Raw genomic sequence first — 24635 nt, forward strand, 5'->3', positions numbered from 1 at the left:
ACAGATTTTATTTCAACTATTCTGAAATGGGGCTTCCATGGGTTAGCTATCACTATAATTTCCATTTCAGGAAATAATAAAATTTCTGAGCTTTCAGTTTTAAAATTCTTGCTCCTCTAAAATCTGGTCTTACTTTATCCTTTCTGTTTTACTGCTTATATTTCTTTGCATCAGTGGACTCCCACATTTGGAGCTACCAGACTCCTGCCAATCCTACCAACTTCTCCACCTCAAGCTCTTCCAGAGGGGTTTCAAGTCATTTTGTCTCTCCACTTATATGCATCTTCTCTTTTGAGGAAGATTATAAACTTTCTGAAGGCAGAGGTCCCACTGGTGTTATTTCTCCCCCAATTTTTCTTATCATCATAATAACTGAGGTTACATCATACTTCCACCAAGCCATGAATAAAGCACTCCACACTGTCTAGAAAAAGGGTTTTACTATCTACAAAATGGGAATGAGACGACTGACTTAGCACAGATATATTCAGAATATACAATATGAATTCTTCACACTATGCAAGTATCTTAGAGCCCTGTCATAGCATAAATGTAAAGGAAAAGAGATTAACTGAGTATCTGTGCCAAAAAAACCACTTAACTATCTAAATAAGAAAACATAAAAGAAACCAAGAAATTATATTTCTTACCTTCCCTCCCCATTGTATTCACCAAAAAAGTGGTAGTTTCTCAAAAAAAAAAAAAATCTTAAATGATACTTAATTTTTGATACACTACTTCCCCAATTTGAATTATAATACTCTCTTTGTTGAACACTGGATCAATGTAAATGGTGAATGTTCAACCTATACTTATATGCAAACATGAAATATTTTAAAGTGGCCTGTTTTAAAACCACCTATACCAAAGCAACATAAACTCATTTAAAATAACATGATTCCAAGCAAGTACAAAAAAAGAGTAAATTCTCTGCAGACTGAGGCCTCATCTTTTATTTATCATTCTATGTATAACTATTTGTAAAATATGCCAGAAAGAGACATGAAATAGAAGGATGTTTTTCAAATTAACCAAATGCAGAGCAGTGAATATAATATGAAGACTATTACAAAGCATTAAAATATTCTGGAGTTAAATGTGTTCTCACATTTAAAGGTAAACAGAAACCCTTAATAAATCTTGAATGTGTTTGTTCTGAAAATCATGAACATTTAGTCCTGAGCAGGAATATGGGAAAAGTAACTTACACTTAACATAAATATTTGTCTACTTATGAGACACACTTACTGCTAATAACATAAAAATACTTTCATATATTATTGGAATAAAATGCAAAAGATACACAAATTCCTACTGACTAGACATACTCTGTGCAATTTCTGAAAAACCCACTGTGGGGATTCATGAGGGTTCTACTGTGGTTTATGAAGCTGGACAGTGGCAACTTTAAATTGGTGAAATAGAGATTAATAAAATTATCAGGGACGACAGGTCACACTGAGGAGACTAAAGCACACACGTATTTTCAATCTGAAGAAATAGATGTTTAAAATGGAACTTCCCCAAATAATAGAAACACTTGAACAAACTGCCCAGGGAGTCTGAAGAGAAGCAGGTAGGGTCCACCAAAATCAAGATCATGCCTATCATTGCCTTGTCAATACAAGTTTGAGGAAGGAGTATTGAAAAAATGGCCTTTCAACAACTGAAACCAATTCCAACTATAAAAGAAAAAGAAACACAATCAGGACAGTTGTCACTACAGGGAATCCGTGACGCATCCATTTAAGGGCTAACATTTCTTCCAAATCAAGATCACAAAGCTGGGTACTAAATAGCTCAGAATGCCAACAATGAGATCTTCAGAAACTGTATTTTAGGCAAAAGAGAAGTTCTTGCTCAATTATTTTGACAGCATAGCCAAGAATAAGGTTTGCTAGCTTATCTCAGGGATGCAGCATATATTCTGCTATTGCAGTAGAAACAACCTAATTTACGTGTGCACTGCTGGGAAAAAAAAAAGGCTATAAAGTTACGTCTACTCCTTGAGTTAATAGTTGCCTCCCTCAGGAGGTAACAAGACCCCCCCGCCCATTATACCTAAATATTCCACATCTTACTTGGATAAAAAGCTCTGTTAATAAATTAATTTTCTAAAAGTCAAGCAAAAACATACACTAAAGCGTATCTATTGTATGAATTTATATCACTAATCTAGCAATGATTTCAGAAACCGTGTGTTAACAAGGAAAAGTCCCTGGTAATACTTCCAAGCACTGAGCCCCACCTCTAATGAATTTGAATCTGTAGGTTTAGATGAATGAGACTCCGATCACAATTAGCAAATAATATTTAAGGTGCTATTTTACAATTTAGAAAAAGCAGCCTTTTGTTTACTACTAGGATTCCTTAATGATATTCTGCTTTCATGCACAACAAAATGCTGAATGGTCAGTTTTTAAAAATTAATCAGAATAACCTTGTTCTAATGTAAATCATCTTCCCTTCTGATTATGGTGAAGTCACAAATAACAAAAATAATAATAAATGTCCAGGAGATCTACCTCTCGATTACAATTCTGAAAGCAGAGGATAGCACAGGAACACAGTGTTAAGAATTTTGGCACCGAAACTCACTAGTATATTCCTGACAGTATGATAACCTGCTCTACTTTTCAAAAACATCACAGGGAAAATTCCAGCTACAATACACATGAAAGGAAATTCTGAGAGGTTTGTTTCTAACACACAATTGCCTGGCACATGCATCTGTCCCCTCACTCTTTCACTAAAGAGAAATGCCTGAGCTTACAATGGTTCAAACCTTTACAACAACATTCTGCACCAACACTAAAACAGCTTCCGATTGCATTCCGAAAGAGCCACAGATCACAGAGGCACACAGAGCTTACCTGGGAAACCCCCTTGGACCATTGCTGTACCCGTGTTCCCTTCAAGGTGTCTGCATTCCTGATAAACAGTCAGTGCTGGAAGCAGCTCAAATCCTCACCAGACTGTCCTCTCTCTTCTGCCGACCTTGGGCCTATTTTTTTTTTTTTCTCCCCCTCGGATTTTATTCTCCTTAAGGGCAAGTTGTCAGTCTATTTCTATCATGAGAAGCAATCAATTAAGCTAATTTCAAGCTACCACTCAAGCTAACAGTCCCATCTGTCAGTAGGTAAAAGCTGCCTGGAAAAGTATGCCGGGAGAGGCAAAAAAATCCCTGGTTTCCCATATCTGACCCTCGGATGCTTCACACTGCTGACTGTGGCACTCAGTTACCCTGCTCACATCGGGATGATTGCTCTATTCGAGAGCAGGAGGCAAGATCAACACAACCATTTATTTTGTGGCCAGCTTCAATTAATATCATTTTAATGACCCAGTTTCCCTGCTGAGAAATAGTTCAGGGTATGAGCTGCATCTTCCGAATGCAGATGAAAAGGAAACAGGGGTAGATGTGAGCCTCTCTGAAGTGAATGAAACAGTCATCAACTTACTGTCTCCTTACTGCTCACATCACTGAATCGTTTTTATAACAAAGAAACTGGTGAACCGCACTGAACGTGCAGTCTCCCTAGCGAGATTGGTTTGCATCTCAGCAGTGTTTTAAATGTGCAGTAAAGATCCGGGTTAAGCAGTCAGGTCTACAAGGTAGCTTTTTGGGGGGAAAAATTATGAAAAAAACCCTGAAGCTTCAGAGAAATCATTAGAAAAATGGTTGTTGTTTCTTAAACTTTTTTTAAATGGTTCTTTGTATCCCTTCCTCCTACCCACTCCCAGCACACCAGAACAGAATCATAACCAAGTGCAATTATTTCATCATTCTCTACCAATTACTACAGTGTTCTCTATCCTTTCTTTGTAAAACGCAGAATACAAAGTCATCTACCTGATCACCTGTCATACGGATGAGTAATATTAAAGCCAAGAACACCTGAACATAATTTAAAGTGTTCTCAAAAGATCTTAAACAATACAATTTTTTATTTATAGTTACAATAAATGCATCCAAATTCTATCAAGGGTTGAAGCTTGGGGAGTTTCCAGCATAAAAAATCAACTAAGATAGAAAGCAATATTCACCAGTCTCCAATTATAAGACCAGAATAAGAATTTTACTTAATTTAGTTAATTATAAAGATAAAAGGTTCAGAAAAGGATGATTATAGGAAATGAGAAAAAGAATTTACATAAAACTAAAAATTAGCCTTTATTTCTTAATCTTTCCCCTCCTATTTTGCACTGTCAAAAACAAGAAGCGAAAAAAAGAGAGAGCAAATAAATCCATATATATGATAAAATAAACACAGAAATATTGCTAGAAGCCACTAATGAATGCTGTCTGCTTATCTGAGGTGAGCATTCTTAACATTCCTTAAATCCTCGATAATAATTGCTGTTGACTGTAGTGACATCTGTTGGCAAGGTAGAGATCAACTACAGAGTCCACAATGATACAAAAAAACCAAATATTTAAACCAAAAAATCTATTAGTTGCTCAATAAATCTTATTGATTATGGCCCCGCTTCATGTTAAAAACTGGCTTGGTGCACATAGGACGGCATGGGAAGGGAAAACTTAAATATGGCCCTGAACATCAAAGGAGACCAAGATTCCATTCCTGACCTTGCAGTAACTAATTTTGTGACTTTGGGCAAATTAATCACTTCAGGAGCAGAGGGTGTCTTAGGATTCTTACAGAATTAGTCAGACCAGAGGAGTTTTAAGGTTCTCAAATCCCAGGACCATCAAGGAAGATATTAAGATTCTATTACTGCCTTTTTTTTTTTTTTTTTTGGTCTGTTTTTCTACCACTTTTTTTAATTTTTATTTTTTAAAATTTCTTTTCAGTGTCCCAGAATTCATTGTTTATGCACCACACCCAGTGCTCCATGCAATGCGTGCCCTCCACAATACCCACTACCAGGCTCACCCAGCCTTCCACTCCCCTCCCCAACAAAACCCTCAGTTTGTTTTTCACAGTCCATAGTCTCTCATGGTTCGTCTCCCACTCCAATTTCCCCCAACTCCCTTCTCCTCTCCATCTCCCCATGTCCTCTGAGTTATTACTGCCTTCTTCAAAGTAGTCTGCTATTGGATTGCCCTCCTCCTTTAACACAGATCTTCTTATAGTAAGTTTTAACTAACCTTTACAGATGTGATTTTTTTTTTTAAAGATTTCATTTATTTATTTGACAGAGACAGAGAGATCACAAGTAGGCAGAAAGGCAGGTAGAGGGGAAGGGGGAAGCAGATTCCCTGCTGACCAGGGAGCCTGATGTGGGGCTCCATCCCAGGACCCTGAATCATGACCTGAGCCAAAGACAGAGGCTTTAGCCCACTGAGCCACTCAGGTGCCCCATACAAATGTGATTCTTTAAAAAAATTTTTATTTAGACATAACTGACATATAAAGTTATATTAGTTTTAGGTGTATAGCATGATGATTGCTATTTGTATATATTGCAAAATGATTTAGTTAACACTATCACCAGACACTGTTGCAAAATTGTGATGAAACATTTTAAGATCTACTCTTAGCAACTTTCAAATATACAGTGCAGTACTATTAACAATGTCCCAACGCTGTACATTACATCCCCCAGATTTATTTTATAGCTGGAAGTCTATGCTTTAAAAATTTTAACCTCCTTCACCTACAAATGCGATTCTTCAATTTGAAATTATGTCTAACTCTGAAATAATTTTAACAGTTTTAACAGGCTTTATTTAATATAATTCACATATTAAATTCACCTGTTGCAAGCATATATTTCCATGATTTTCAGCTGACTCAAAGATGCGTGCAACTATCACCACAATCTAGCTTTAGAGCATTTCCATCACCCCAAAACATTCCATCAAACCCAATCCCAACTCCAAATCTAGGCAAAAATGACCTGTGTTTTTCTTTAGAGCTATAAATTTGTTTTTTTTATGGACATACTACATAAATCAAATCATATAGTAGGTAGTCTTTTGCACTGGTCTTCCTTTAGTTAGCATCATGGCATAGATAAGTATTTTGCTTTTTTACTGCTAAGTAGTATTCCACTGTGTGGATATACATTATGTTTATCTACCAGTTGATGGACATTTGGCTAATCCTGCTTTGAACTATTAAGAATAATGCTACAAAGAACATTCGTGTAGAATTCTTTATGTGGACATAGGTTTTCATTTCTCTTGGATATATACCTAGAAGTAGAATTGTTAGATTGTGTGGTAAACTTATATTTAACTTTTTTTTTTTTTGGAGAGAGAGAGATCAAGCATGCATGGGTACACCCGTGTGCTGCGGGGGAGTGGAGGAGCGGGAGAGGAAGAGGGAGAGAATCTTAAGCAGGTTCCATGGCCAGCCTGGAGCCAGATGTGGGGTTCAATCTTACAACCCTGAGATCATGACCTGAGTCAAGATCATGACCTGAGCCGAAATCAAAAGTTGGATGATTAATCCACTAAACCACCCAGGCGCCCCATGTTTAACTTTTTAAGAAATAACCAAACTATTTTCCAAAATAGTTGTACCATTTTATATTCCCACCAGAAGCGTATGAGAGTTCTACTTGTAGTGCCCATCTTTTTTACTAAAAATTTTTTTGTGAGGGACACCTGGTGGCTCAGTCAGTTAAGTGTCTGCCTACCAGGGTCCTGGGATTGAGTCCTTGCTCAGTGGGGAGGCTGCTTCTCCCTCTGTCTGCTGCTCCCCCTATATGTACACTCTCTCTCTCTGACAAATAAATAAAATCTTTAAAAATAAAACCTTAACAACAAATAATTCTTGTGAATGAGTAGTGGTTTTAATTTGTACATCCCTAATAATTAATAGTGTTGAGCATTTTTATGGGCTTATTAGCCATTTATATATCTTCTTTAGTGAAATGTTATTTCAGTTTTGTCCATTTTTAAAAACTGGGTTGTTTTCTTACTCAACTGGGAGACAAGATTTTTTTCTTCCAAACAAACATATTTTGTTATACAAAGTATCTTCTTTAGTGAAATGTTATTTCAGTTTTGTCCATTTTTAAAAACTGGGTTGTTTTCTTACTCAACTGGGAGACAAGATTTTTTTCTTCCAAACAAACATATTTTGTTATACAAAGTTAAAGTGGATTAAATAAATTTGAAACTAGAAGATTTTCCTCAAAATTCCTCTCTCAAAGTAGTTGTGTACATGCTTTTGTAATTTTATCAATTAAAAAATATTAAGGATTCTGCAAACTTCAGCTTTGGGTGTAAAATTTGACTACACTCTGCTGTTCAGTATTGGCTTCTGGAAGGCTAAAGATCTGAGAGATACACAGATGTCATTCAGGTCCCTCTGCACCCATGCAAGATTAGTGATCCTGGGACAGCATGGATTAACAATAGAAAATAAACTGTGTATTAAATGGCAGTAACTCAAACAAGGCTGATGTTTTGATTTACTGTTAATTCCAAGGTTAGAATTCTTGATGTAGGGGCGCCCGGGTGGCTCAATGGGTTAAAGCCTCTGCTTTTGGCTTGGGTCGTGATCCCAGGGTTCTGGGATCGAGGCCTGTATCGGGCTCTCTGCTCAGCGGGGAGCCTGCTTCCTCCTCCTCTCTCTCTGCCTGCCTCTCTGCCTACTTGTGATCTATGTCAAATAAATAAAATCTTTTAAAAAAAAAAAAGAATTCTTGATGTAACTTACAGTGAAAAATTTCTTTACGTGACTCATATGTTGAAATCTCAGCTGACTGAAGGACAAATGTTCATAATAAGAGTAACATACTACAAATAATTAAATATGAGGGTGAAAGTTGTTACCATTTTGTACGAAAAATTAAAATTTTTTAAAAGGTTAAGTAGGAAAATATATTAACAGTTAATGTGAATATTAAGAGAATTAACTCTATAAAGAACCTTTGTGAATCAACAAATTCTTAAATATTTAAATACTGCAAGGCAGAATAAGGGAGATTAAGTCATGTCATAAACTTTGTAGGACTGTTTAGCAAACTAGCAGTCACATTAAAGTAATATTTAAAAGCTATATTTTTAATTTTTAAATTCCATTTGGACCATAAATTTTTGTCAAAAAATTTTCCTGTATATTTTCCTTACATTGGGAGGAATGAAGTAAAACATCAACCATGCAATAGTAAAATTCCGTTGACAGAAAAAAATTACAACATCATACACAGATACTTCTGTGATAATTCTACTTTTGGTCCAAAGAAAATAATGAAAAGAAAGAGAAAAATACTCAAGAAAAAGGAAGTATTCCAAAATGTCTTTCTCTTCCAGTGATCTCAACTGAAAGTGGAAGAGTAGTATCACAACATGCAATGATGATCAGGGAGCAGCCCACTTGTACAGAGCTGTTAATGAAGTACTGCTCCTACATGATAATGTTAAACTTTAAAACCTTGTAAATATTTTAAAAAATTAAGCTATAGTAAGGTTTAGCAAATTTTTAATATATACATATACCAGAAATTTCTTTCTTTCTTTCTTTCTTTCTTTTTTTTTTTTTAAAGCAGGCTTGTGGAGCCCATCATGGGGCTTGAACTCATGAGCCTGAGATCATAAGTACCTGAGCTGACAACAAGAGTCAAACACTTAATGGACTAAGCCACTGAGGGCCTGCAGAAATTTCATTCTGTAGTGGCAATATCTGGTAAACACTGAAGAGCACTGTATGACTACTGATGATGATAAAAAAGAAGGAGCTAACAATTCTGGAATACTTCGTATGTGTCCCTTCCTATATAAGGATTTTATATACATTGTCTCTTCTAGGGTCTCACAGCATCTCAGTGAAAGGAGTCCTGTGAGTAGCTCCATCTTACAAATGAGGAATCTAAATGAAAAGGATGCAACCTGTTCCAAGTCAGATGGCTACAAATGTTTAGAGACTAAGTGACTTAATCAAGGCTTTATTACGTATTAGCTGCATATAATACATACTGCTATAATTGCTATTAGTAAAAAATGCGACAAAACACATTTTCATAGGTATATACATCTATACATACACATAGGGAATTCATGGGCAATGAATTCCCTAGGCTATTTCACTGAAAATTGAATTATCCAAAGAACATGCGCATTTAAATTTTTTATACATGCTGCCAAATGAACTCCAAAAAGAGGTACAGGAATTCATATTCCTGCCAACAGTATGTAAGTACTCCTATTTTTCTAAAACCTCTCCAAAAATGATCAATATTAATTTTTAAAATCCCAAGTTATCTGGTCGGCAAAAAAACCTGATTTATTAATTTATATATCTCTCATTATTAGCAAGGCAGAAAACACTTTGTATTTGTTGCCCAAATCTATTTCTTTTGTCTGATCTCTGCTTGTTTTTCAACTGATGTTCATGTCTTTTTCTTCTGATATGTGTATATATTTATGTATACATATATACTTTTTATTATCCCCCTACTCTTCATACTCTTTTTTACACATAGATAAACTATTTCTACATCAGGATATAAATTTTGTGGGAGAGTACCTAAGATCATTTTGAATATTTATTGGTAATGATACTATTTAAAGATATATTCATGGTTATAATGTTTTTCAGCTACTATATAAGCGAACTTAATTTTCCTTTGTAGTGTTGATACAATAGTATGAAAAGCCTTTCCTTGTACCAAGATTACATTTCTGAAAATCCTTTACAGACTTTGTATAGTTTCAGTTTCTAGAAGCAAACAATATTCAAAATTAATTTCTCATTTTGATGAGAAATGGAGATCTCTACATTCTCTTCCCCTAATTATTATATATCCCATCATTTATTGGATAGTCCTATTTTTGCCATTTCAAAAAAGCTTATTTTTTATGTTCTTAACACCTGGGTTTATTTCTAGACCATTTTTATTTGCAAATACTAAATGGATTTAATTACTTCAGGTTTTTTTTTTTAAAGATTTTACTTATTTATTAGGAGAACAAACAGTGGGGAGGGACAAAGAGAGAGGGAGAAGCAGGATCCCCACTGAGCAGAGAACCTGATGTTGGGCATAATCCTAAGACCCCAGGATCATGACCTGAGCCGAAGGCAGCTGCTTTGCGATTGAGTCACCCAGGGGGACCCTAACTACTACAGTTTTAAACACTGTTTCTAACCAGAAGGGCTATTGGCACTCTGGGCAGGGTAACTCTTCATTGTATGGGACTATTAAAATGCAAAGCTCTTGGCCACCCAACTAGTAAATGACAGTAGAATCCCCCAACCGTTTAGACCAGGGGTAACTGGCAATGTGTGGAGACATCTTTGGTTGTCATCACAACTGGGGTGGGAGAGTGCTACTGGCATCTAGTGGGTAGAGACCAGGGATGCTGTCAAACACTCTGCAATGCAAACAGCCTCCTTGCCCGACCCAACAAAGGAATCATGTGGTCAATCATCTGGTCAAAATGGCGACAGTGCCAAAGTTGAAAAAAGCTGACTGAGACAATGAAAACACTCCCTCTCCTTTCTAAAAGCTCCAGGTTCAGTTTGAAAACCACCAGTTTAGAATATATTCAGATACGAGGAAAGACTTTTCAAAACTGTCCAGCATTTCACTTCCAAATCAATTTTCAATCACAGACTATATATATTTAGGATTTGGATTCAAATGATCTTAAACTTACAGACTAATTTAAAAATAATTGAAACCTTTAATATACTTACTCTTCCAATCAAGAAAAGAACACGTTTCTATTTTCCCCACAAATCTTCTTCAATAAAGTTCCACAGTTTCCTTTAAAAAAGAAACTATAGGGATTGTCAACCTATGGTCCATGAATTCTTAAATGGACTTCAAGACTTCTAAATAGGCAAAAATGATGCCTATTTAAAATGAGGTAAGGGGCACCTGGGTGGCTCAGTCGGTTAAGTGTCTGCCTTTGGCTCTGGTCATGATTCCAGGGTCCTGGGATCGATCCCCACATCAGGCTTCCTGTCAGCAGGGAGCCTGCTTGTCCCTCTCCTACTCCCCCTGCTTGTGTTCCCTCTCTCACTGTCTCTCTCTCTGGCAAATAAATAAATTAAATCTTTGAAAAATAAAATAAGGTAAAATGAGGTGTGTCTGTGTAGGTGAGTGGGTGTGAGTGTACGTGTGTGAGGGTCATGCATGGATGACAATGTGTATCAATATACATTTTTCTGGGAGGGTAGATTTAGAGCTTTCATCATAGTGTCATAAAAAATAAATGACAAAAAGTTATTATGGATTACTGCCATGAGTTTTACATTTCTAATTGTATTATTCCTAGATGTTTTCTGGTTTGCCGATTATCATTATTAGAAAAGTTTTATATTTTTTTTAAGTAGATAATACTGATTAGACAGTATTTTCATATGTACAATTCATACAGAGCCTTGCTTAACATTACCAACAAATTTGGGGGGCGGTTGAATTTTTGAGATTGACTGTGACACCATTTGCGAATAATAATTTGTTCTCTATTTGTTTTTCTTTCTGGAAAGGGGAAGAGGCAGCAAGAGCTCAATGCACAGCTAGATTCTTTTCTTTTCTTTTTTTTAATTATTTATTTATTTGACAGGGAACACAAGTAGGCAGCGAGGCAGGCGGGGGTGGGGGGGAGTGGGGAAGCAGGCTCCCTACTGAGTAGAGAGCCCGATATGGGGCTTGATCCCAGGACCCTGAGATCATGACCTGAGCCGAAGGCAGAGGCTTAACCCACTGAGCCACCCTGGTGCCCCAACACTGCTAGATTCTTGAGGAGAGCTAGCAAACATCCTTGTCTTCTTTCAAATTTAGATGCAGATTCTAGTTTTGGAAAAAAAAAGAGGGGTTTGGGGAAGGTTCTCCAACCCACTCCATGGGAATACATGTGGATTATCTATAAAGTCTTTTTAAAAATTAGAATATACATATGTATATTTTATGTACAACTATAAATAATTTCTGAATGAATATGGTGAAGTGGACTATTAATGTGTAGGACTTCTTGGGGATGTGATGAAAATGTTCTAACTGTTCTAAAACTGATGGTAGTGATGGTTGAACAACTCTGTAAATAAAAGCCACTGAGGGGCGCTTGGGTGGCTCAGGGGGTTAAAGCCTCTGCCTTCAGCTCAGGTCACAATCCCAGGGTCCGAGGATTAAGCCCCACATCGGGCTCTCTGCTCTGCAGGGAGCCTGCTTCCTCCTCTCTCTCTGCCTGCCTCTCTGCCTACTTGAGATCTGTATCTGTCCCAAAAAAACCAAAAAATCTTTAAAAAAAAAAAAGCCACTGAGCTTCATATTTAAGTAGACAAATTACATAATAATGTGGATTTTAGCTCCATGAAGCTGTAATTTTCTAAAAAAGCAACCCCCTCTAAACTTATAAATACTATGACTGAATAATTTGCTAATATATCATATTTCAGAGGGTCTTAGCTAATATACAGTCTCTGAAAAAAAATGAAAGAAAACAGAGTAAAACAAAAAGATGCAAGGTGTTAGTGATCTAATTTTTATTTGCGTGGTACCATTCACAGGATAATCTGATTATGCTCCAGAGCCTAGATATATACTTTTTACCAAATATTACGTATGACATAAGACTTGGTGGGGGTGGGGAAGGAATCTGAGCAAAAGATGTATCAGGGTCAATAATTAAACTGGGTCCTTTCTGAGAGAGAGGGTAAAACAAAACACCTAAGGTACGTATGCTATTTTAAAAGTAAAGTAGGGGACACCTGGGTGGCTCAGTGGGTTAAGCCTTTGCCTTCAGCTCAGGTCATGATCTCAGGTCCTGGGATCAAGCCCCGCATCAGGCTCTCTGCTCAGCAGGGAGCTTGCTTCCTCCTCTCTCTCTGCCTGCTTGTGATCTCTCTCTGTCAAATAAGTAAATAAAACCTTTAAAAATAAATAAATAAAATAAAAGCAAAAGAAAAAGCCTGTAAGAGGCCTCTTCAGCCTGTGGTTCCATTCACATCTCTGCTGTATCACTTAAAAGCCAAGTGTCAAAGAAGTCAATGATATTCTGAGTTTCTAGAGCCTAATATGCATCAAGAGACATGTCTATTGTATGATTCTCACTGCTTCTTTATGATCACTCTCTTGGAGGTTACAAAAAGTCTTTCCAAAACCTTCTGCTCCCTGATGTTTAAAAATGTAGTTGAAAGAATGAATACCAACAGGTTAGAAAGGCTGGGTAAAGTAAAAGCATTTTATGTCTGGGATCAAAAGTGAACAAAGCAGGACTTCTTAGAGGCAGTGGCTTCTCCCCTTGGGAGATGAAGGGTGACATATTGGAAGAGAGAAGGCAAGCTGTTCTGGACCGAAGGCTCTGAAACTAGATGGATGGTACAGCTCAGTAGACAGGGTCTCTCGAAAAGACTTTGAAAGCCCTATGAGTACACATGGATTTTTATCACACTCCTGCCATCACTGTGCAAGTCACATACCCTCCGTCAGTAATTTGCCCCAAATACTGGGTTTCTGTAACGTGCCAGGTCAGAACACAGAGGATTACTGGACTCTCGGACCATGAAGGGAAAGACCGATATCAAACTGATAATCACATAAATAATCACATTTTGTTAAGTGCTATAAAAACAATATAAGAATACTGATTAGAATAAGGAGTGGGGCAAGGTTTTCCAAAGAAGGTGAGATTAAGCGGAATTCGGCAGAAAAGAAGATCTCCTTCCAGAGACTCTTCTGTACATCAAATGAGAAAGGCATTTAAAGACTTGGGGGAAAATGTAGGACACACAATAGGTACTCAATAAATTGTGATCACAACTATATAGTTACTAAAATGGTGGCATTAAAAATGCAAAGAAAGCTACAAATGTGGGAGAAATTGAGAGTGAAGATTCATCTAGGAAGGGAGATAATAAACATAGGTGAGGTTTTAGTCTGGGATAAGGATCTTATGAAAAATTAAGAATATAAGGAAAAGGTCAGCCTCCAGGAAAAAACACAGTTTGTTTTTCACAAAAGATTTAAAGTGCTAGTGGAAAAAAGACATGGTATCTTTTTTTTTTTTTTTAAGATTTATTTATTTCAGCAAGTGTGGTGAGGGGCAGAGGGTGAGGAGAAGCAGACTCCCCACTGAGCTCAGGGCTAGGACATGGAGCTCCATCTCACGCTGAGATCATGACCCGAGCCCAAATCAAGAGCTGACACTTAACTGACCGCGCCACCCAGGCTCCCCAACATGGTATCTTTCCAACAGTCAACCAAAAACAGGTCAGGATATCAGAGAGAAGTTATGGCTAAAAATGAAGATCTGAAAGTCACCATGTGATAGTGAACTGAGTGACACTTCATGCCCTCAGTGATTCTGAACCTTCGCAAGACCTTTTACATTTAGGTATTAAATAAAGACTGTTACCACAAAGTTAAGTTCTGTACCGTTGGTAACCTCTCTTTGACACATCCTGCAGGACTAATAACGGCAGTCTTTCGATAGGTAAGCACTTATGTAGATGTTGTTCTTTAACTCTTAATTGTTTCATAATGTTTCATAAAATAAACTCTTAATTGTTTCTGCTTAATTAAAATATAAGCACTTTTCATTCAATTGATGGATACAGACCCTAACATTAGACACCAGAGTGTCATGAATTATGTCCAACTATGCAACATAAGGGATCTATGATGTAAATACCATCATGTATCACATTTTCTATATTAGTTTTGACATTTAATTCTTTTTTCTAAAGATTTTTTTTTTAATTTATTTGAAAGAGCACATGTGAGAGAGAGCATGAGCAGGGGGAAGAGAGGAATGGAGAGGGGCAGAGAGAGAAGCAAAAAACCCACTGAACAGGCAGCCCAATGTGGGGCATGATCCCAGGATCCCCGGACCATGACCCAAGCTGAAGGCAGAGGCCTAAGTGACTGAGTACCCAGGTGCCCCAACATTTAATTCTCATAACAATCTCTATAATCATTCATTTATCAAGCATTCTTTTTCCTCTTACCAGTTTTACGTTGCTAAGTTCAGTGGTTGCTTCCATGATTCTAACCTCCTCCAGCTCTCAGGATCATTCCACAGTTGGCCCCTGAAGTTCAGGGACAAACCCTTCTTGCAACACCTTCTTTTCTTAAACTGCCTAACGCCACCACCTCCTGGAAACGCTCTTATGCTAGGAGGCTCCTCACAAGGCCCAGGCTGGGTTTGCTTCCTGTTGCTGTCTACACATCACTCCTAGGCCAACTCACCAGCTACCCTGACTTTAAACAACGGCTAGATCAGTGGTTTTCAGAATATGGTCCCTGGATGAGAAGTATCAGCATCCAGGGAAATTACTAGAAACAGAAATCTCTGGGTCCTTCCAGATATAAACAATCAGAAATTGGAAGTGGGCCCAGCAACTTAACCTTTAACAAGCTCTGCAGGTCCCTCTGATGCACTATGAAGTTTGAAAACCAGAGTTCTAGATTAGTGTTCATACTGCAGGCTGTGACTCATTAATCAAGAAATAAATTGAGCTGGGACACCTGGGTGACTCAGGCAGTTACGAGTCTGCCTTCGGTTCAGGTCATGATCCTGGGGTCCTGGGATCTAGTCCCACTTCGAGCTCCTTGCTCGGTGGGGAGCCTACTTCTCCCTCTACCTGTCCTTCTTGTGCTCTCTCTCTCTGACAAATAAATGAAATCTTGAAAGAAAGAAAGAAAGAAAGAAAAGGAGTTGCAAACATCATTTTAAAAAATGAAACAATAGCAAAATTATAGTTTTTCCTATGTTATAAAAGTAGTACTTTGTGAAACTTTTGTTTCAATTATATATGCACTAAGTCTGCGTATACACATCTATACTTGGTTGTTAAGTAAAATATAAGTTACTGTGGATCACAATCTGAAAAAAAATCTGATCTATAGGACTCTAGAGGCCAACTCTTTTGTATGTCTGGTTCCTTCTTGTCACTTAGGTCTTATCTTGGCCTTTCTTTCCCATTGTACTTAATGTCGACTCCTCCAAAGCATTTATTCTCACACTATGTTGTTTTGTCTTATTTAGACTATTTATCAATATTTTAACTATCAGATTGTTTATAATCTTTCTCTCCCACTAGAATATAAGCTAATAAGAAGAGAGATCTTCTTCCTTGCTATGTTCCCAATATCTAGAACTATAAGGGCCTATTTAGCCAGAGCAGCTCCATCTCGGTTGAACAGCCATTTTGTTGTTTATGCAGTAAAACTTAAACTGACCCTGCCTCCCCCGCCCCACCAGGGGACTTCCTTAAAAGCAAGTCTGGGAAACTAGTAAAATATGGTCGACCAGTCCCAAGAAACAGAGCCCAAATACAAGGGTGGGTCAGGCCAGGTGGAGACATCCAATCACTATCTCCTTAAAGAATGTGGGCCCCCGGGCGCCTGGGTGGCTCAGTGGGTTAAGCGCTGCCTTCGGCTCAGGTCGTGGTCTCGGGGTCCTGGGATCGAGTCCCGCATCGGGCTCTCTGCTCAGCGGGAGGCCTGCTTCCCTCTCTCTCTCTCTGCCTACTTGTGATCTCTGTCTGTCAAATAAATAAATAAAATCTTTAAAAAAAAAAAAAAAGAATGTGGGCCCCGCCTTTTGGGCGCCAATTCTGACTAAGGTGATAGGCTAGTTCAAATATCTACTATAGGGTAAACTGTAATTCAATGGGCCACCCATGTGTGACCTAGCATGACTATGCAACTTTCTCTGTGTGTTACAATCTCATTGGCCACTCTGTGTGGCCAGGCTCAACCACATGGCCATTGCCCTTTAAAAGTTAGTTTGTGCCGGGCGCCTGGGTGGCTCAGTGGGTTAAGCCGCTGCCTTCGGCTCAGGTCATGATCTCAGGGTCCTGGGATCGAGTCCCACATCGGGCTCTCTGCTCAGCAGGGGGCCTGCTTCCCTTCCTCTCTCTCTGTGATCTCTTCCCTTCCTCTCTCCTACTGTGATCTCTCTCTGTCAAATAAATAAATAAAATCTTTAAAAAAAAAAAAAAAAAGTTAGTTTGTGAGGCCAGGAGGGGTCGCTCTCTCTATAAGAGGCGGCCCCAACCGGTAGGTTTGATTCTCGATGCTTGGCGCAAAATAAAGCTTTGCTTGACCTTCGCTTTGTATCAGTCTTGCTCCTTTGATCACGGACCCTAAGAGAACAATGTCTGCCCACATATAATATCCACTCAAGAAACATTTCTAGGCAGGATGAAGTTTATGACTAAGCAACTCACCAAAGCTCACCTAAGTTAAATTATTTTTTTAAGGATTGTATTCATTTATTCATGAGAGACAGAGTGAGAGAGGCAGAGGGACAAGGCTCCTCATGGACCAGGGAGCCCGAGGATCACGGGGATCACGGGGATCACAACCTGAGGCAAAGGCAAATGCTTAACTGACTGAGCCACCCAGGTGCTCAGTTAAAAGTATTTTAACTATACTTTAAAATCCTATGTGTCTCATGTCTGTGATCCCTCTAATGCAATTACCACGTCCTGGTGGGCCTAAGGCTTGGATTCCAGCCGTCCACTTCACAGTCCTGGACTATGGGGGAAGTTAGAAAATCATATTTTCACAACAGTAAAAAGAAATACTTAGTTTTGAGACAATAAGAATCTGATAAAACAGTGAACCAGTCTACTCTTAGTTTGGGATGGAGGAAAAGAGTAGGCATTCAGTAAGAGTTAAGGAACATAGAAAAAGCCATGGGATCCATTTCACAAAGAAACAGAAGAAAGCCAGAGGCTTTGGGCTCACCTACATTTTAAATGTGTACTATCTAACACCCCATACAGTTCAAACTCTTCTGAAGAAAGATGAACAGTGAATTCAACAGAAGTTAAATGGGAAGGGGAAAGTATGCCGAGAAGGAAAAAATTAGGGAGCAAAACAAATGGTAAGTCATATTCATGGCCCAAATATATTTGCTGGAGAACCTGTGAAATGTTACAATTAGAAGATGATCTAGGAATCAGAAGTTTTTTCTGTATGTAGTGCATATCGGTGTCTTCCCAAACCCCACGAATGCTGTCAATGTGTTTGCGCACATGTGTGAACACACAGGTACCTAACCGGAGCTCTGGGGAGGGTGCTGCTGTCCCACCTTCTCGCCTCATAGTGATACTCACTAGATAATCCCAAGCACTTTGTACCTACTTCTGCCACAGTAAATGAGATTTAAGTTAATGGGAAGTACACAGGAGAGAACAGGCTCTGGAGTCAGAGTCTGCGTTTAAATTACATTTCTAACTGCTGACTGGCTGAGTAACTTTGAACATATTCCTTAATTTCTCTGAGCCTCAGTTTCCTCATTTGTATAATTAGAGACCTCACAGGCTGGTATGTCGACTGGGTTAGCAACACACAGAAGCCTGGCACATTGACACCAGAGTGTTGACTAGGTATCACAGTCCTTACACCAAGCTCTTTAAATGCTTTTCTCCTCAGATTCTAACAATCCTTTGAGGAAGGTTATCGCAAGACATCCCTTCCCCCTATTACAGAGGAGCAAGTGTGAGCCATAAAGGGGTTAATTAACTGGTCCATGAATTCACAACAGAACAGAACTAGGATTAGAACACAGTCTTGGTCACATGCCTAAATCAGATTTCCTAATGTAAGGGCCTATTTAGCCATCCCATCTGGTTAAACAGTCATTTTCTTTATGCAGTAAAACTTAAAACTGTCCCTACCCCTTTTCCCCCTAGGGGACTTACTTAAAAACAAGTCCCAGAAACCAGTCCCAAGTAACAAAGCCCAAATACAAGGATGGGTCAGGCCAAGTAGAGGTATCCAATCGTGGGGGCGCATACTGTCTCCCTAGCTACCAAGGAGTATGGACCCGCCCTTTACGCGCCTTTTGGGCGCATTCTGACCAAGGTGATAGGTTAGTTCAAATATCTACTATAGGGTAAATTGTAATTCAATTGATTCAATTGGTCACTTATGTGTGACCTAGCATGAGAGAAAGCACAGCTTTCTCTGTGTGTTACAATCTCATTGGCCACCTGTGCGTGGCCAGGTCCAACCACATGGCCTTTGCCCTTAAAAGTTAGTCTGTAAGGCAGAGAGCGGTCGCCTCTTTGTAAGAGACGGCCCTGGACAGTCAGTTTGATTCTCGATGCTTGGCGCGAAATAAAGCTTTGTCTGACCTTCGCTTTGTATCAGTCTCACTCCTTTGATTACAAACCCAGCACTAACAACTATGCAAATTCTAGCATCCCAGAAATTATGAATAACCAACGAGCTATTCCCACTCTGCTGTAGCTGTCCTAATACCCGTCTCAGAACAAGGGATTATGTTCCACGCGCGCACACACCTATCAATCACCTCCATCACGTGTAACTCTCCAGAAGAGGTGGTCAGCCAAGGCACTAGGCACATTGATTAAATTTTGTTCTGGGGGCGCCTGGGTGGCTCAGTGGGTTAAGCCACTGCCTTCGGCTCAGGTCATGATCTCAGTGTCCTGGGATAGAGTCCCACATTGGGCTCTCTGCTCAGCAGGGAGCCTGCTTCCCTTCCTCTCTCTCTGCCTGCCTCTCTGCCTACTTGTGATCTCTGTCTGTCAAATAAATAAATAAAAATCTTTAAAAAAATTTTTTTTGTTCCGACACCTTTGTATCCTCCCTTCCAGGTTGGTGACCCCCAACAAGAAAAAAGAAGCTATGTTTTATTTCTTTCATGACAGACTTACTTAATACTGTTAGTAAAAAGCAGTTGGCTTTCAAGAGAGAGTTGTTGAATGAAGAAAATAATGCATGAGAAAGGGCTCTGTAAAACCAAAGTGCAAATCAATTCTTTTATAAAACCAACCAAATGGTTATAAACATATCTATTTATATTCAAATTTATAGACTTCCTACCGTATTTAGAAAAATGTCAGTTATAAAATCAACATAATAATTATTATTAGTAAGAGCTATAATACTTGTCGAAATTTCATTACACGGCAGGATAAAAGGCTTTATCACTTTATTATAATCTTCATCACACCCCTCTAAAGGAAGAACCATGATTTTTATAGAAGAGGGCATGCTGAAGGTCATACACTAAGAAGTGATGCGGCCAGAATTTTAACTGTTTCGGTATCTGTATCAAACTCTTTTTCTAAATTGTGGAAGGAACAAGATCATTTTTAAAAGAATATATATTTAAAAGAATACATACACACACACATATACACATATACATATTTCACAAGCCATAAAATCCACCCATTTAATTTATAATCCTGGGAGTTTTACTATATTTGCAAAATGTGCAACCATCACCACAATCTAATTTTAGGGTATTTTCATACTCCCCAAAGAAATTCCATATACAACAGCAATCAGTTCTAAGTACATATACTTTACATGCATAAAAGAAATGCAAATTCTTTTAAATAAAGGCTCCATTAAATATATGTATGAATGTATATTTGATACATCTAATGCAAAGAAAAATCATTAAAGGAACTCTAAAGGAGAAAATACGACTGGAGTCTTTTCTAATTTTGCCTTAGTAACATCACCATCCGTTTGAATAGAGCAAGTAATCAAGACCTGACACACATATCCAGCTCAGATTATTGTAGGTCAAACTGGAATTAAAGGACTTCTTAGCATTTCTGTGTTCACAGCCAAACAGTAAGGCTAGGAGGCAATGTAGAGAAAATAGTGTATAACGCATTGCCTTTGTTATTCACTCTAATATTATATTAGTATTAAGGAGTTATTCACTCTAATATTATATTAGTATTAAGGAGTAAAGTTTACTTTATAATTATGCATGTTGAAGTTAAGGAGATACAACATTTTATGCTTATACCCATTTTCTAAGAACCCACAACACCACATTTGATAATCGACAATACTCCCCAAAGCACAATTTAATGAACTCTGCATTCACTTCCAATAATGAAAAGGGACTCACTGTTGGTAAATGCATATTCTTCCTCATTTTCGTCACTGTCATCAGATGGAGCTTTATAAGGAGGTGGCAATTTCATTGGAGGGGGAGCAGTTCCTTGTCTCTGAAAATGCGAAAGTAGAGAGAAGGGTTAATGGCCTTTGCCCAGTTCTCTTCCTCAGTGACCAACAGCCTAAAAAAAGTAATCTGGAAATATTTTGACTGTATCCAATTTCAGTCATATAGCCAGCAATGCAAAACAATTTGTTTTCTTATATTTATGTTATTATGTAAGTGACTGTGCTGAGAGCACACCACTACCGAAAACAGTTGAAAAAAACACAGCGTTTAAGACTGTTGACCTACCCAGAAGAACACATTCCTTTCCCTAGTCAGAAAGTCAATTACGTATATTTTGTTAACACTGTTACCAACCAACTAATGCAAATGAAAGATATTTGAAAACAAATGTAAAGACTATCCACTGTATTAATTCTACATTTATTTAAACTGTATTAAGTTGTAGAAGGTACAGATTTCACTCTTGAAAAAAACAGCTGAAATGAAATACCAAGGTTTTCTAACTCAATAAATATTCATCTGCAATTTATAGTCAACACACATTTTAATGTTTTCAAAAAGAAAAAAAATCTTTATGATGAATACTCTTTATATTTCTGGGTAAGTGTTCTTTAAATTTACACAACCAAATGAAACATCCCATAAATATTTGGTTCGGACTTAATGAAAGCAGAACAAAACTCAATGATCAGATTACCTTCACAGAACGTAGACACTTTCTTGAACGCTGGGAAAAATAAAACATGCTAAAGTTTACGGAGATCCAAGCTGCTAAAAAGAACAGGAGCTGATATACCCAAGCACTCCACAAATACCAAAATAACTGGATTAAGATTTGTTTTGCTCCAGGGTTTCAATAGAGTACATTCAATTATGCTTTATAAGACAAAACCACTAATGGCAGGATACACTCCAGTAAATGGAGAATGACTGGTCCATTACAGAAAGCAGGCATGTAATAAATTCCTCCAAAGCAGAAAACACTATCTGGAAATCCATAAACAAAAACACACACCCAAATTTATTTAAGATAATGCTAACCAAAGCAGCACTGCATCTATCTGTAGAAAATCCAAAAATCAAGAAAATGCAGGAGCGATGAAGAAAGAGAAGATGCCAAATACAAAATGTTTATTAAGCAACAAAAGAAGACAGCAATGTGATCATGCTCTGTCTTTATTCTTGACTGGAAAACCTCAGAAGTGAGTTAAATGAAGAGTAAAGAAGGTAAATGAATTCCTCTCAGTAAACCTTTCCCTCGGAACCAGATCATTCTAGGTCACAAACAGTACTTAGAACAAGGACAGTCAGCTTTTAGTATTAAGAGACAGAATTCTCTTTAACGGTATTCTAAAAACATGTTTAAGAAGGAACTGTTTACACCACGGATTTATTTATTTTTTTTTTTTAATTTTTTTTTTAATTTTTTATTTATTTATTTATTTTTTTAAAGATTTTATTTATTTTTCAGAGACAGAGGGAGAGAGCGCGAGCGAGCACAGGCAGACAGAGAGGCAGGCAGAGGCAGAGGGAGAAGCAGGCTCCCTGCCGAGCAAGGAGCCCGATGTGGGACTCGATCCCAGGACCCTGGGATCATGACCTGAGCCGAAGGCAGCTGCTTAACCAACTGAGCCACCCAGGAGTCCCTACACCACGGATTTATTAAAATTAACTTCTACCAACACTCTCGAGAATATAGGATAAGCGTGTCTTGGTCACCCTGAAGTTTGAATGTGGGTTGCCATATACCTGGGGCCTCTTTCTACTGCACACGAGGGAAGGTTGTGGGCAGGACCTGGCTCTCTCTGTGACAAAGAAGGCTGGAGCAAGGGACATACAAGGAGGCCAGGTGAATGCAATCTCCATGAGGGCAGAGAACAATAATGTTCTCAGAGCTCTCAGCTCTGAGAGCAGTGCCTGGTACAAAGAAGGCCTCCCTTAACTACATGCGGAATGAGTAAGTAACTGGTTGTCAGTCATGTTGACTAGGTCTTCTAACAATGTTCTGTTCCAGAAAAATGACAATGATGGAAAAATTCTTGTCCAATAGCAGTGCATATTCATTTTGTTTGGTGGAGACGCAAATTATTTTAGTCCTGTAGAAAGGATAACTCCAAAGGTTATAGTTTTATTGCACTGTAAGATGTAAATTCAAACTGTATCTTAATTTGAATCTAACTTGTTCTTTTTGTTTTTTTTTAAAGATTTTATTTATTTATTTGATACACACAGAGACAGAGCATAAGCACAGAGGCGGAGGCAGGCAGGGGAAGAAGAAGCAGGAACAGGCTTTCTGCTGAGCAGGGAGCCCTGTGTGAGGCTCATTCCAGAACTCTGGGATCATGACCTAAGCTGAAGGCAGATGCTTAACCAACTGAGCCATCCAGGCACCCATGCATTTTTTCCTTGAACAATTAATAAATATTTCATTCTCTCCAATTCTCTCTGAACCAGGCTGTCTTGTTGGCTCCCTCGTTAATGAGTTAAGTAAATAACTGTACATTTTGCATAATTTTATAGGTCACATTTTCTTTTCCTGAAATTATACTTTGACAGTTATGGAAGTCCCCCTGAGATGTTCAAGTAGACTCACCTTCCAGAAACAGTTAAACAGGGATGCCTGAAATAGGCAATTCATGAGCTACTTAAGCCCATATACGTGATTTCTTGGCACCCACAATAAATCCCCAGTGGCAACAGAACTTTGTATTTTTGATTCTCTTTCTCTTATTTCCAACGCTATGATTCCGTTTCTGATACTAAGCCAAGTTTGGTTCTGATTTGCACTGGGGCTCTAAGTTATTTCCCATGGGTAGTAGCAATAAGTAGAGTTTGGTTTTATGGTCTGACAATGTAGTGGTATTTGAGGATCTACTGTATATTGGTTCTACAGGGATCTATTCTCTACAGAGTGAGACAAGGGCAAAGGTCGTTTAATCTACTTGCCTATAGGTGTTTTTTGTATAACAGATCTTGAGTTCAGTGGAAAGAATAGCTTTTTGACATAGGGGCTTGTGTGTTTCTGGGTCTACATGTATCATGTGGCTGAAGCAGCAGGATAGAAACTGAAAGCACTCTGTGTATCAGAAAGCCAGGGAAGCCCTTACCTCTCACTGCAAGAAATATTTTCCTACCTTCAGAGGGTGCTCATAAATTAGGGGAAAAAAACTCTTTTTGATCAGTTCGTAGAGACTAATGAGGATTAGTTAAATCTAATATTCCCAGAGTTTTCCAAAAAAGAAAAAAAAACTACACTCGCACTACCTTAGTTGTTACAGCCTTTTAATTAAAAACCCAAATCCCTTTTAACAGAAACAACTAACTCAGAAGCATTTCAATGTAACAATCCAGATTCACTGTATCAAAGCGATTTGGTGATTTAAATTTAGAAACCGTTACATGTTCTGATATCCTTGCTCTTACTGATGTGGAGTATAAAGCAAAGATATGTAAGACTAAAAAATGTTTACACCAATGCTGTATGATCCCCACATGTCTACATGCTATGTATGTACACAGATACATAGAAAAGAATATCACAAATACTTACACACTGCAGAGTACTGTCAGCCAATTCTAAGACCTAGTACAATGTGGGATATCATGCTGGGATACTCTATTATCTGCTGCTGTTAAGAATAATCAAAGAGCGCATCCTGTATCACTCTAAGCACCACCAGTAGGATCACAAGAAATCATTTTGAACTTTGCAAACACCTTCATGAGGTTACTTAGTTCCAGGCTCTAGCATGTCCAGATTTCCCACGTGAAACAGATGCGTGTCTTCACATCAACCTTA

At 38.2% G+C, this 24635-nt stretch overlaps 1 protein-coding gene across 8 annotated transcripts in view; it reads right to left on the reverse strand.

The window, feature by feature from the left end:
• The window catches only part of PATJ (PATJ crumbs cell polarity complex component), a 373536-nt gene that overhangs the window by 190971 nt on the left and 157930 nt on the right, over window positions 1-24635 (reverse strand). For all 8 annotated transcript variants that reach the window (XM_032302603.1, XM_032302602.1, XM_032302601.1 and 5 more), the window contains one exon: window positions 20780-20879. In XM_032302603.1, coding sequence (XP_032158494.1) covers window positions 20780-20879 — 100 coding nt within the window. The remainder of the gene's footprint in view (window positions 1-20779; window positions 20880-24635) is intronic.

Source organism: Mustela erminea, chromosome 10 (assembly GCF_009829155.1).
Source record: "Mustela erminea isolate mMusErm1 chromosome 10, mMusErm1.Pri, whole genome shotgun sequence".
NCBI classification, from domain to species: Eukaryota; Metazoa; Chordata; class Mammalia; order Carnivora; family Mustelidae; genus Mustela; species Mustela erminea.